This window comes from Lithobates pipiens, unplaced genomic scaffold (genome assembly GCF_037356315.1).
Source record: "Lithobates pipiens isolate NorthernLeopardFrog02 unplaced genomic scaffold, aLitPip1_a1.2 Scaffold_13, whole genome shotgun sequence".
NCBI lineage: Eukaryota > Metazoa > Chordata > Amphibia > Anura > Ranidae > Lithobates > Lithobates pipiens.
Genome location: NW_027507718.1, coordinates 258951231 through 258966927, shown reverse-complemented (window position 1 = coordinate 258966927; position 15697 = coordinate 258951231). Strand labels below are relative to the sequence as shown.

Here is a 15697-nt window from a genome sequence, read left to right as displayed (position 1 = left end):
AGGGTTATAAAGCCATTTCCAAAGCTTTGGGAATCCAGCGAACCACAGTGAGAGCCATTATCCACAAATGGCGAAGACATGGAACAGTGGTGAACCTTCCCAGGAGTGGCCGGCCGCCCAAAATTACCCCAAGAGCGCAGCGACGACTCATCCAAGAGGTCACAAAAGACCCCCACAACAACGTCCAAGGAACTGCAGGCCTCACTTGCCTCAGTTAAGGTCAGCGTTCATGCCTCCACCATCAGGAAAAGACCGGGCAAAAATGGCCTGCATGGCAGAGTTCCAAGGAGAAAACCACTGCTGAGCAAAAAGAACATCAAAGCTCGTCTCAATTTCTCCACAACACATCTTGATGATCCCCAAGACTTTTGGGACAACATTCTGTGGACCGATGAGACAAAAGTGGAACTCTTTGGAAGGTGTGTGTCCAAGTATATCTGGAGTAGAAGGAACACTGCATTTCAGAAAAAGAACATTATACCAACAGTAAAATATGGTGGTGGTAGTGTGATGGTCTGGGGCTGTTTTGCTGCTTCAGGACCTGGAAGACTTGCCGTGATAAAAGGAACTATGAATTCTGCTGTCTACCAAGAGATCCTGAAGGAGAATGTCCGACCATCTGTTCGTGTACTCAAGCTGAAACGAACTTGGGTTCTGCAGCAGGACAATGATCCTAAACACACCAGCAAGTCCACCACCGAATGGCTGAAGAAAAACAAAATGAAGACTTTGGAGTGGCCTAGCCAAAGTCCTGACCTGAATCCTATTGAGATGTTGTGGTATGACCTTAAAAAGGCCGTTCATGCTCGAAAACCCTCTAATGTAACTGAATTAGGACAATTCTGCAAGGATGAGTGGGCCAAAATTCCTCCAGGACGCTGTAAAAGCCTCATTGCACGTTATCGCAAACGCTTGGTTGCAGTTGTTGCTGCTAAGGGTGGCCCAACCAGTTATTAGGTTTAGGGGGCAATCACTTTTTCACACAGGGCCATGATGGTTTGGATTTTTTTCACCTTTAATAATAAACACCTTCATTTACAAATTGCATTTTGTGTTTACTTGTGTTGTCCTTGACTATTGTATAAATTGGTTTGATGTTCCGAAACACTTAAGTGTGACAAACATGCAAAGGAACAGGAAATGAGGAAGGGGGCAAACACTTTTTCACACCACTGTAGATATATATAGATATATAGATAAATATCTATCTATATATATATATATATATATATATATATATATATATATATATATATATATATATATACACCGTATTTTTCGGACTATAAGGCGCACGTAAAAGCCTAAATTTTCTCCCAAAAACGACCGTGCGCCTTATAATCCGGTGCGCCTTATATATGACCTGTTGACATCGCTGGAGTTCTTTGTTAACAGTATCTGTCAGATGGGCGCGCATGGAGTCACAGATCAATAGGGATGGCGGTCTCTTGACGTAAACCTTCGGACTATAAGGCGCACGTAAAAGCCTAAATTTTCTCACAAAATCGACCGTGCGCCTTATAGTCCGATGCGCCTTATATATATGGAAATATCCATTTTATCAGCCGGTCGTTGCTAGTGCGCCTTATAATCTGGTGCGCCTTATAGTCCGATGCGCCTTATATATGGAAATATCCATTTTATCAGCCGGTCGTTGCTAGTGCGCCTTATAATCCGGTGCGCCTTATAGTCCGAAAAATACGGTATATATATATATATATATATATATATATATATATATATATATATATATATCTATATATATATATATATATATATATATATATCTATATATATATATATATATATATATATATATATATATATATATACATATATATATATATATATATCATATACATTGCCATAACTGAATAACCTGCCTGCTTAATCTAAATTAAGCTATATTTCCGCCACACCAACAACACTATACAGGGCCTCCGTGTAGGTAGCCTTATATAGTGTGGGGCATGGATTTAGTCCCCCTGGGCCATGATTAGCCAAAGGCACCCTGCCTTTGGCCAATTATGGCTCTCTTAGCAGAGGGCGTTGGGCTTGGCCAAAACATGCAAGTTAGGTGCATGCTTTTGGCAATCATCATACAGCAATGCACTGCGATCTTGCAGTGCATTACGAGGCATTCCACAATGCTTGAATTTGCCACAAATGCCCCCTAATGTTCGCTCTTCGGCGAACACCCGATGTTCGAGTCGAACGTATGTTCGACCCGAACATCAAGCTCATCCCTACTAATTAGCAATGTGTGTCAGATATGAAAGAACATTTTGATTTTGAAATTGGTTGAGTTAAAGCATAATAAAGCAACTTGCAGTTTCAAAGAAACCATAAGGTCTAGATTATTAAACCTACCTGATCTTGCATGAGTTTTGGCTTATGAGAGATGATTCTCTTGTATTTAATAGAAGTTGTAGCTGTAAAACAATACTAGATAAGTATTGCTATAGTTGCTAAATTTGAAAAACAATGTAAATAAATAAAAAAAATAAAAAAACAGCACTGTGACCTATTTAAGGAACATCAAACCATATAACGGAGTTGTAACCACTTGCCACCAAATCACGTACATGAACGTGATTGACTTCAAGTGGTTATAACGGATTATGACTGCAGCTGTGAGCCCTGGTATCAACATTTTCAGTCGGCAACTTCCTACCCTATAAAAGTGATCCGAGTGGCTGACTTTTACAAGCAGCGGAAGGGGTCCCTTCCTTCTGCTGCCCACTGGTGCCCAAATCAATGGTTGCGGCCAATAACGATAGAGGTGACCGGAGACCGGAGATGTTTTCAAGGGCAGAGAAGAGATCGGGGGTCTTATAGACATTCATTGAGCATATGCAATTTGAAATCATGACGTATTAGGTAACATCATTTCTTTTAGCAATTTAAGCTCATAAAAGTGTAGTTTTCCCCAAAAAAAAAATGTGTTTGAAAAACTGCTGGGCAAATGCTGTGAGACATTAAAAATTGCAATAACCACCATTTTATTCTCTAGGGCCTCTGCTAAAAGTATATATATATATATATATATATATATATATATATATATATATATATATATATATATATAAATGTTTGGGGGTTCAAAGTGACTTTCTAGCAAAAAACAAACAAACTGATTTTTAGATGTAAACATATAGTGTCACAATAGGCCTGGTTTTGTGGTTAAGGAAATGAAATATGAACAAAGCATAGCATAGGCCTCCATAGTGTGTGCTTGTCTCAATCCAGAGTACAAGGTGTTATTTCTGTCTGCTGCCCTGTTCCTCTGCTATCAGTAGGTTTCCTTGACACAAAGAGAAAAAAGGTTTCAGGGGTGGGAACTCCAGTGCACAGCCCATGATTGACAGCCTCAGCTCTGTTCCTGTGTGCTGTATAAAGGGGGTCTGTCCCTTCCCTCCAATCAGCTCTCAGAGCTCCTCTCACTGATCTCTGCATTGTGTAATTTCAACTCATAGCCCCCTGTTTTCTGAAAGCTTAGACAAGTTTTTAAATTCTGAACAGATGTAGAGAAGAGAACAAGCAGGTAAACAGGTACAACTTATGTAGGAAGATTTGTTTAATCTCTGTGTATCACTTGAGGCCAGGCAGTTCCCTGGGTATATGTAAGGATTTACAAGCACTTTAATGTCTTTATGTTCTTCATGAGAAAATGCCTTACGATAGATTTAAAAACATTATGATGACTGTCCAAGATTGATGGATGTCTCTGGGTGGAGGCTATGGTCTGTAGTAGTCTTCTGTTGCCAGATCAGGAGTTTGCAGGTGGGCCAACAGTAATAAAGGGGATTTCTCATAAAAATAGATCAGCAGGGATGTGGCCTGGACATGAAAAACGTGTTTTACAAAAAAGGACCTGTTTTACAAGAGCTCCGTCCATTCCCTCAGCTTTTCACCCTCAAATGCAGCTATATACCCAGTTATGAGCTCTAAGAGGTCCTGACTGATGTGGTCCAAGAGCTTGCAGTGTACTTTCAGATGAATGCCAACCAAGAAAGTGACCCAGGTATAATTTGGGAAGCCCAAAACATGGTCATACAGGGTACTCTGATCAAACACAGATCGTGGATCATGAAAGCAAAAGAAGCACAACTGTCCAAATTGAGGTGACATTCAGGTCCTTGAGCTACAACATAAGAGATCACCAGCCTCTCCTGTGGGGATTGAACTTGCTCACCTGTGTAGACAGGTCTCCTGCGCAGGCACAAGGCATTTAAGCCATGGACACATATAGAACAGCAGTTTAGTACTATCCCTCTGAATAGGACACCATGGTGCTATACTTTCCTTTCTGCTTCCCTCAAGTCACATCCAACCATAGGACCTACTCTCAAAATCGGACATATGGCGTGCACGAAAACAGAACTTTTGTCCGCCCATTCCCTGCTGTTCCCCACATTGGGCAACCCTAGGTTCCCCCGGGGGAAGAGAGTGGCCCGTTTTGGTGCTCTTCGAGGGAGGGGCTGCTTTAAAACCTCCCATTTTTTAATAGCCAATGCCTGGCCCACAATCTCCACACTGATGTACCTAGATAGACGGTTTGGATTACCTTTCTAGGAAGCGCTTCAGCACTTTTTCCAAACACTGGACCCCCTGACCCAATACCGTAGTCAACGGACACTGAATCTTAGTGTGAGGAAAAGGACCCCCTCCCCCATACTCTATCTAAGATGTATGCCTTGCTTGTCTCTCCTCTGGCTGATTTCATATTACTGAGCCTCAGTAAATGAGAGAGGGATCTAAATAAGTCTTTCAGACCTGCCCAGTATCAAAACATTATCCATCCGTGGAATCTTCCACCTGTGCGCGCACACAGGAATCCAACTATAAAATATTGAGGCGATGGTATCTCACCCCGTCCGTTCTAAATAAATGCTTCAGAGTGGGGCTGGAGATGTGGAGATGAGACAGGAACTTTTCTCCATGTCTTCTGCTCCTGCTCAAAACTCCAACAATACTGGTGGGAGGTGTGGAGGATTTCCTAACAATTTACAGATTTTACTATCCCAATGGATCCTGCCTTCTTCCTACTCCATTGCTCACACATACCAATTCAGACATGCAAAAAAAAATCAATCCTTCATCACCTGAATAATGCTGCCAAAGCCTGTGTCACTCTGTTTTGGAAAGATCCCAAGCCCCCATCTATCACCATGTGGCTCAATAGGGCTAGGACTGTCAATACCCTAGAAGATTTGGTACTAACTGGCCAAAACAAGAGAGAGCAATACAAGAAAACATGGGCATATTGGGACATGTTTGTATATGCGGATGAAGGGAAGTCCCTCCTGGAGAATTGCTCTGGGGATTGAGGTATTTCTCTCACATGGCATGTGTATACCACAAATGACACCCCAAAATAAATTCTGCTACTCCTCCTGAGTATTACGATGCCACATGTGTGGGACTTTTCCACAGCCTGGCCACTTAGTGAGGCCCAACATGAAGGGGGCACATCACATGTTCTAGGAGCATAAATTACACATCTAAATTGTTGACTACCTATTACACTTTTGAAGGCCCTGGAGCACAAGGACCATGACACGTGGCACTGATGTGGCACTGATGACAGATGCACTGATATGTGGCACTGATGACACGTGACACTGATGTGGCACTGATGACAGATGTCACTAATACGGGGCACTGATGACACGTGACACTGATGACAGATGGCACTAATATGTGGCACTGATGACAGATGGCACTTATACATGGCACTGATTACAGATGGCACTAATACGGGGCACTGATGACACGTGACACTGATGACAGATGACACTGATCTGTGGCATTGATGGCACGTGACACTAATAACAGATGGCACGTGACACTGACAGGTGGCACTGATGACATATGGCACTAATATGTGGCATTGATGACACGTGACACTGATATGGCACTGATGACAGATGGCACTATGTGGCACTGATGACACGTGGCATGATGTGGCACTGATGACAGATGGCACTTATACATGGCACTGGGGACAGATGGCACTGGGGACAAATGGCACTGATGACAGGTAGCACTGGGGACAGATGGCACTGACAACAGGTGGCACTGGGGACAGATGGAAGTAACTGGTGGCACTGGCGACAGGTGGCAGCAGGGGCAGATGGCAGCAGGGGCAGATGGCAGCAGGGGCAGATGGCAGTGGGGACAGATGGCAGCGGGGACAGATGGCAGTTTATTTTACACTTTTTTTTTTAACTTATGGCCGCTGCAGCCGTTCATCCCTCCCTCCTCACACGCTGTCTCTATGTGAGGAGGGAGAGCGACATTGAGAGATGATCTCATATGTTTACAGGAGGGCGATTTGCAGAAGTAAATAGGAGGATGTCCAGGGACGCTTTCCCGGCAGGTAGCGTCCACGCTGTAGCCATCTTTCGGCTATAGCGCGGGTGCAAAGTGGTTAATCTGTTTCTGAACAATTCTGCATTGGAATGTACTTTCATGGTTTATATCTATGTTTAGAGAGACAGGACACCTTTGGTGCTTTTGTTATGCTGTATTTTGATGGATACTTTATTCTTCTACATAAATAAAGAATAAAAAAATAAATAGTTCAAAATTTGAAAAAGAGTGTTACAATCTTATCATTTTTCTTATGAGACAACTTGAGAAAAGCTAAATAAGGGGCAAATATGCATGTTTAAAAAGAAAGATTGCACTGTTACAAAAGTTCAATTGTCTGATTATAGGGGCACAACTTCTTCTTAAAATGTTACAGTAAAATGAATTAATTTATTCTGAACCCAAAGCAATCTTACAAATCCTCAAGATTCCTTTAAAATACCTGGCTGAAATGCAAGGTTAAGATTTTGTCTTAAACTAATTTGACTAAAACAGAATATAGCATAATCTAGGTTGATTATGAGAAAGAGAGCCCAATTCTGCTTAGATAACATTATTTAAATGACAGTGAAGGTGACTGTGTCTTTTCTTGGAACTTAACTTGAGTAAAAACTGCATGTTTGTATTGATACATTCCCTCTGTACTATACTGAATGACCTTCCTGTTCCTATGAGCACTGCATCAGCATAAAATACCTAAAAGAAAGTAGAGTAGTTTATCACTGACTAGTTGTTTTCCTCATTGGCTTGATGATTTACACTTGTTTAATTTTATTTGAAGTAAGAGACCTGGAAACTAATTGAGCCTTAAATGTGTTTCTAGGTTAAATAACATTTATCCAGACTGCTTCTTACCACTATTTTTGTATATTTTGTAAAACATAATAAAGGGTGTTCCAGTAAGGAGACCAGAGTTGGTTCTGTACAATACATTGTGCTAGCTACTGGCCACAGCCAGCAATCAGTTAATGGAATATTTTTTGGTAACTGTAGAACTATCTCACGTCTTTATTTCATAAAGGATTATGCTGATTATTGAAGAAAATAACACAAATTAAGATTTTCTGTACACAGAATTTGAGCAAAATAAATTTCACAGTACTTCAAAGAGACCAAATAATGCCAATGAGCAGAGTATTAACAATACACTAAACACTAAAGATTTTAAAAAGGATATATGAAACGTTATATTCATAGGTATAACTGGAATCAGTGACGACAGCAACATTAAAATAACATCTTATACAAAACGTTTGCTTGCTGCACCTTTGAATTATAAAATCATAGAATTGCACATATGTCTCCTAAAACAAACCATTTACCTGAACAAATACACTACCTACCTACCTTTCTATTATACTAAAGAAAAGATTTTGCAGGTGGTCAGGAAGGCCTTAACATTACCTAACCAAACACTGGGATTACTCTATATTCCGATCTCTCACAAACCACAATTGCTACCTGTTGCTAAGTCGCTGTGAAACCACAACATCCTTTACAAATGGGGGTACACTGTAATGCCCTGTACACACAGTCTGACTTTCCGATGGAAAATGTGTGATCGGATCTTGTTGTCGAAAAATCTGATCGTGTGTGGACTCCATCAGACTTTTTCTGATGAAATTTCACACATAAAGTTTTGCCCTGTACACACAGTCGGACATTCCAACTACAAAATCCGACTGATTTTTCCCAAGGATTTTGGCCCAAACTTGTCTTGCATACACACGGTCACACAAAGTTGTCAGAAAATCTGATCTTGGTGGTGACATAGAACACGTACGACACGTACGACGGGACTATAAAGAGGGCAGTAGCCAATAGCTTTCGTCTCCTAATTTATTCTGAGCATGCATGGCACTTTGTCGGTTGAAATTGTCTACACATGATCGGAATTTAAATGATCGGATTTTGTCATCTGGAAATTTTAGATCCTGCTCTCAAACTTTGTGTGTCAGAAATTCTGATGGAGCCCACACACGATTGGATTTTCCAACCAAACAAGTTCCGATCGCACATTTTCCATCAGAAAGTCCGACTGTGTATACAGGGCATAAGACTCATCATTACCAACCATTTTTTCCTCACTTAAAGAGGGTCATACCTAAATTGAACAACAAATTCTACAAACAAAACATTTAGCTGGGAGACCTCCAAATCTGTGTAACCTAATATTTATTTAATTTATTGATATTTACCCCTGTCAGTGATCAATCTACCTTCTTGCTTTAAGGAGTCCCAACTACCTAAGGTAAGTTTACAATATAATGACACTGTGGAACCTTGTACTTTGCTTACAGTGAGGAAAGTTCTTGCCCCTCAACCTCTACAGCTGAAAAATGCTGTACTGCAAATCCATAGCCACTCAATTATTCTGTGGGTGGTGGAAGGGGGTCCTACCCTCCTCCCTCTGCCACACGCCTTTCCTGGCCTTTACCGGCTGATCACAGAGCTTTGAATCGATGCGACAAGTGGTGATGGCTGCACAGAACAGAAAGTGAGGAACTGACATTGTTCCTCTCTCTTTGTGACCCTGGAAACTGGGAGCGACAAATATGTTGTCACTTTTGGTTCCATCTCTTTGTTTACCTGGCAGCCAGGAAAGCAGCCGATCAGACCAATCTGTGTCTGATTGGCTACATTGGAGGAGAGAGAAGATATTTGGGGTCTGATAGACCCCAGATCTCTCCATAAAGAGGACCTGACATGGCCCAAGCTGTCACAAGAGATGTTGTTCATCCCTTATGATAGCAATAAAGTTAATCCAAAAAAAAGTGTAAAAAAATAAAGTTTTGTATAAAATAAATAATAAAAATAATAATAATAATAATAAAAATTGAAAGCACCCCGTACCCCCATGCTTACACGCAAATGAGAATATGTTACTCCCGCGTGCATATGTAAATGGTGATCGCACCACACATGTAAGATATTGTCGCTAATGTCAGAGCAAGAGCAATAATTCTAGCACAGTACTCTATTTAAAGCATTGCCTATGGAAAATTTTAAGCACTATAGTTTGCCACCATTCCTCAGGCAGACACATATTTTTTTCCAACTTTAAATTTTTTATTATGATATCAAAAAAATATAACACATGTTTCTTGTTACATTGTCATTAGATAGACGGATGTGGAACATGTATAAACAGAATATGTTGGCATAAGAGTAACAAACATTTCAATGATTTCAGGCTTACACTGAAATAAGTGCTTGATGATAGGAGCAATAAGACCCTATTGACCCCAAAGGGACCATACTGTCAACAGGAATTGTTCCTTTCCTTAAAGGGGGGACCAAAAACATAAAGGCAGGTGAAGGGAAAGCTACTTTTCCTAAAGCAACATGTAGATAAATTGTGCTCAATGCTTAATAAAGTCTTTAAGGTATTTAGAAGCTCTGGGATGTACTATCCATGCTTGCCATATCTTTCTATACTTTGTAGTGCTAAGGTTCTTGTTAGTTAGCATCGGCTCATAGTGAGCGTGCGTGTTTAATCTCAGGATGACCTCAGAGAGGTTTGGAGCATCCCTGGATTTCCATAGTTTAGCTATGGTGAGCCTTGCTGCTATAGGGATATTGGCAACAATAGTTCTATAGCTAATTGGATATACTGTATATCAACGTTGATTCCAAATAAGGCCATTGCAGGTGTGAGAGGTATTAGCTTACCTGAAAGTGATGCAATAAATGATGATACCTCATTCCAATAGGCAGGCACAATTTTAAAGTGGTTGCAAACTTTTTAGTTATACTTTGGCTCATTGCTATCTACATTGCTAATGCTACTGATCACTGCCTGTGAAACTTCACTTAATTGTACAATCTTCTCACAATCCGTCCTGTAATCTTTTATGGTGTGATCGGCGTATGCGCAGTCTATCCGTTCTTTTACGGCACGCTATGCCTGTTCTATGTGCCATTTCTGAATCCTCAGCATGCCAGGTCTTTCCCATGTAAACGGCACACCAGCATCTACATCACACAGGGGGAGTGAACCAGTGTATCCCATACAAGCAAGAAGCTACAGCTGTGGCAATAGAGAGAGCATGCGCAAGATTTCGGCAGGGGAACTGAGAAAGGGCAGAAAAGATGTCCACAAAAGAGAAAGAAATCAATACCAAAGATGGCACAGCCGATTCGTGGAAGAGGATATAATTTATCAAACTACAAAAAGGTACTTGCAAAACGTTTTTAATAATGCTACAATGTGTTAGGCATGTAAATACTTTGTTCTATGATAATATTCTAAAAAAAGGGAAAAAAAAGCAGAGTTTACTTCCTCTAAAGTGTGACATTTTAGATATTGATTTACTCGGCACATCATCTTTTGCATTATACAAAAAAATTGGGATAAATATTGTATTTTTTTTTTAACTCATTAAAGTGTATTTTTCCAAAAACATTGCATTTGAAAAACTGCTTAGTACAATCTCAGTTTACCTCAACAATCACATCACTTCCATGGATTCACCCTAAACACCACTCTAATTACATCAAAACACATCCCCTAGTTGGACCCACAATAGAAATCTTTCACAACACATTCAAATCTAGGAACTCTACTCCCTGGTACAGCCCTCTCACTCCTCTGAGAAACAACCCTGATTTCCCACCAGGATTAGAAAAAAACTTTCTTAAACATAATTGGCCACACAAGGAAATCCTTACTAAACATTTCTTTAAATATGGGAAAATACTCTCTAGAGAAGACCTCCATAAAATTATTACACCTCTCCAAATACCCCAATGGACCTATATTCAGATTAGACACTTCTTGACCAACAGACAGACACCACATTTTTGGACGCAACCCCTAACGACTCTTGAAGACCTCTGTACGAAAAAAACTCCACACAGACATATTATCTCAATCATATATAACTCATTATTTGCACCGGACTTCTCCAACAAAACATGCAAAAATTGGGAAAGAGACCTTGATATCTCAATATCCGAAGAACAATGGGAGAAAATACATATGTACGCATAAAAAGGGTCTCTAAACGTAGCCACTCAGGAATGTAGCTATAAAATTTTGTCCAGATGGTATAGGACCCCCTCTATTCTACACAAATTTTCTCCCACAATTTCAGAAAAATGCTGGAGATGCAAACGGGAAGAGGGCTTGATGTTCCATATATGGTGGTCCTGCCCGCTAATCCAGACCTTTTGGGAAGCGGTTCACGAAACCATCAACAAAATCTCCTCAGAACACCTGAGCTTTAATGCTGCACAATACCTCCTTCATATAAACGACATCCCCAGGAAAAAATATCTGAAATCACTGCCAATGTTCATGGTTAACGCTGCACGTCATTGTATCCCCTTCCACTGGCGTTCCGAAGCCATTCCAACGAAAAGGGAATGGTTTCGGAGAATAAATAATATAGAACAAATTGAAGAACTCATAAGTATATCTCAGGAGAAAATTACAAGATTCTATGCAACATGACATGAATGGATAGAATATAAGAACTCCCAGGAATATAAATAAATTTTCAAACAATAACGAACAACATCTTTAGGGGAAAAACTCAGTTATAACTGAAATAAAATTCTGTAACTATAAGTACTTTTCTCACTGTACTGTTCCCCCCCCCCATTCTTTTTTTTTTTTCCTTTCCCCCCTCACCCTCACCATCATTCCCCCCCCCCCCCCTATTCTGTTTATATTCAACTTAACAACCAGCTGACCTTCATTAATGTGATGGAATAATATGTTTAATTCACCACATACATATTGTACTATCCACCTGAATATTGATTCTATTTTCCTTTGTAACTGTACTTTGCAATCAACACATGTTTAATATGCTCTATTGTGTATTTCTATACTAAGGTGTATTATGTTTTCTTTTTCACCTAATAAAATTTTGTGAAACAAAAGAAAAAAGAAAAACTGCTTTGCAAATTCTGTGTGACATAAAAAAATTGCAACAGCCATCATTTTATTCTATAGGGCCTCTGCTAAAAAATATATATAATGTTTGGGTGTTCTAGCTACTTTTATAGCATAAAAAAGGAGATTTTTACATGTAGAAGCAAAGTGTCAGAATTGATCAAGATACAAAGTGGTTAAAGACAATACGATACCATAGGTATGCTTTTACTTCAGATATTCTTCTAATATACTGTATAGTTATATTATTACGATTTACTCTATTGTCAAGATATATGTTAATGCAAATAAGTTCAGTACTTTACAGAAATACTAGAATGGCAGTTACCTCATTTATTATGATCCAGTGACAGTCAAAGGCAACCAAATTAGTTTCAACGACCTGGAAAAAGAAAATGAATATGAGTAAATACAGTACACATCAAATGTAGAAAATGTTAAATGTAAAAAATAAAATAAAAAAAACAACAAAAAACTCTATCATTAAGAAAACCGAATTGTATTTTTCCTAATGATAATCAATAACCTAAAAAAGGAACTCTAACAATACAAGGTGCAAGATTTTATGGATGAAAATAATCTTTGTAAAAATTGCACTAGTTTCAATGCTGCTCTCCTGAATATTCAACACAAAACCACCATTTATACAAATCAACTCTATAGTGCAGTTAAGTGAGATCCCCATACGCACACAAATATGGCAAATACTTATTTTTACAGAAGGATAATTACACTAGAATTCATATTAATGAATGCCCCCCATCCAGCCCGAGATGATACTTTAAACATTTGGATTGTCAAACAAGTGTGCATTTCTTGCCATTTGTGGGTTCTCAGAGCAACAAACAAATGTTATAAGCATACGTTATATTATTATTAACTGTAAACTGGTTGCATACACATAAAAATTGAGAAGGTAAAATGGCAAAACAAATTTCCTTTAGCAGGCAAATACTTATTATTAACTACTACTTTTCCAATGCTTGCATATATAATTGAAATGGTGGATACAATTTATTCTGCCCAATACATAAAGTGCCTAACATTTATTAAGATCTAAGAAGTTTTATCTGTCTTTATAAACCACATGCAATAAAACACTTTTACAGTGCTTTAGCGACCCTCTGAAAGGCAAAACTGGTTGTAAAATAAGTATGGCTCATATGTGTTTTTTTTTTTTTTGTTTGGTGTGCAAATTTTCCTTTAATTTTGTAAACTAGGGGTTACTTGAAAGTGAGTTAATCTTTTCAGCATTGTATTTCAGTCTGAGTGAAATTGATTTAAATAGAATTAAACTTAATAACATAGCAGCATGTTAGCTCATTATAAATTCCAAGTGCAAAATGACAAAGGGCTAGAAAACATCTGTAGGCATTACACGAGTAGATTTAGCTTACTGTAGAATCTCTTCAGTGTGCCTTTACTCAATAGGAGCTGACAGCTAATCACATCTGGTGTAGTCTGTTTAAGACATCCTGATGATCAGTATTGATTAGCAGTAATTATGATAAATGAATTGTTGTGCATATCTATCTCTATTGCTAATGCAAACAAATATACAGCCTTCCAGACAATGAATTTTTACTGATTCTTCCTACAGGCTTCTCCTTAGAATCAGAATGTCAAAATAATAGCATAAAATCATTCTTCATACAATATGTGTCAGATATGGGTATAATATTTCTTCATACAATATGTGTCAGATATGGGTATAATATCTTTATGCAAGGCAGATTAAAATATAAACATTCTAGCGCATTCAGTTAAGTATTATTGGTTCATTTGGAGTTGAGCTTTTATGGAATAATATATTTACAAATGTGTCCACTTTTTCCAATGACAGCTTAGATGGAAACGTGGAAACCAACAAGATGGTGAAGGGCAGAGATGCAGAGCAGAACAGAAGTGATGTCATTGGGATATCAGAGGGCGGAGGTATGCATTTCAAGGCTTCCGAAGCCCCTTTCTCAAGCTAAGCCAAGAAGCCCTCCACCTTCTTAGTTGCCAATTACTCACCTAAGCTGTCATCCAGTCTGACATCCAGACTTTCCAGGCTGCAAGTTGTAGGAAGAGGCTCCCCATCCCAAATACATGGGCCGACCACTTACAGTTCACATACAGAAAGTGCCATTTCTTCTTCCCATGTGAGATTCTAATTTACTAGTATTTCTCAGTACAATTTGTGCTGCACTGAGATTGGTGCCCCCCCCCCCCCCCCGTGTATTCTCTTGTATATCAATCCACCCAGCATTTCTATCCTGGTCTGAGGTTCCCTGTTATTGTGAGACTGTCCATTGGAAGCATTTACTATACGATGAGCCTTAACTGTCACAATCTGAGTTGCCATTTGTCTTTCTACCACAATAAATCTGTTAATATACTACACTCAGATTGTGCACTGCTGTTCTTATCCATTTGCCTAGAGGTACTTTAGTCTCTTCAGATATGCTGAATCTGCTACATCTACATGTGGTACATTTAGATCACCGGAAAGTTACTCTGACAGTTCCAAAGCATTCATGGACCATGCATCAAAAACGCCTTCAGGGCAAATGTAAAATGAATGCATTAGGTACTGGCAAGGCATGAGGTGTTACAGGGCCAGTAATGGTCACTGTGAGACCTCTGCCTGTCTATGTCCCCTTTATAGGAATGCAAAGATGTGAGATGATCTTCATAATTGGTAACAGGTATGTTGAGAATAAAATAGTAAATTTGTGCTGATTAAAGCATTAAGGTTTATGTAAAGATCCTTTGTGTCCAAACATCTTCTTTTTTGATACCTGTGCCAAACAAAAATAGGCAGAGGGCATAGAACTAGTGACTGTGATTGTCGTTTTGGCTCTCTGCAGCTGAGCTTTTCTCCATTGCTGACTTTTCTCTCTGTATGGATGGTCATGGTAGAGGCATGGCCTTGTTTCCTTTCCACCAGAGAGAATAGTGAGTAGTAGTTACATCACAAATTCTCACACTAAATTTGGTGAGACAAAGTCACACTGAAGACATACAGGTATGAGACTGTTAGGTATAGGAGTGTATAGGCATAATCACATAATGAGAAAGTGCACTTCTATTCTTCAGGTGGAATTCTAGAGAAAATATACATTTTTTTGGTACTGTTTAGGCAAAACATGTAAAAAAAAACATGTCTAAAGTTATCCTATAACATGGAAAAACATTGCTTTTTGGCATATTTTGAGTATTTAAGGAAAATAGAATCTTGTTCAGAGGGGGTATACATTTCTAAATCAACTACAGGTTTATGGGTCTTAGGCTGGGCCACTTATTGACCAAATTCATGATCGAGTGAGCCAATTGCATGGCAATAAGATAATCATCCCCAGGAGCACTTCCTCACAGTTTCATTGAAAAACATATCACCTACAGGGATAGAGATATGGAAGAGGGGCAATATTTTCT

At 39.2% G+C, this 15697-nt stretch overlaps 1 protein-coding gene across 1 annotated transcript in view; it reads right to left on the bottom strand.

Moving 5' to 3' along the window:
- GRID2 (glutamate ionotropic receptor delta type subunit 2) overlaps positions 1–15697 on the bottom strand; it is a 1483303-nt gene that overhangs the window by 611606 nt on the left and 856000 nt on the right. The window contains exon 5 of the mRNA XM_077476559.1: positions 12606–12659. Within this exon, the coding sequence (XP_077332685.1) occupies positions 12606–12659 (54 nt within the window). The remainder of the gene's footprint in view (positions 1–12605; positions 12660–15697) is intronic.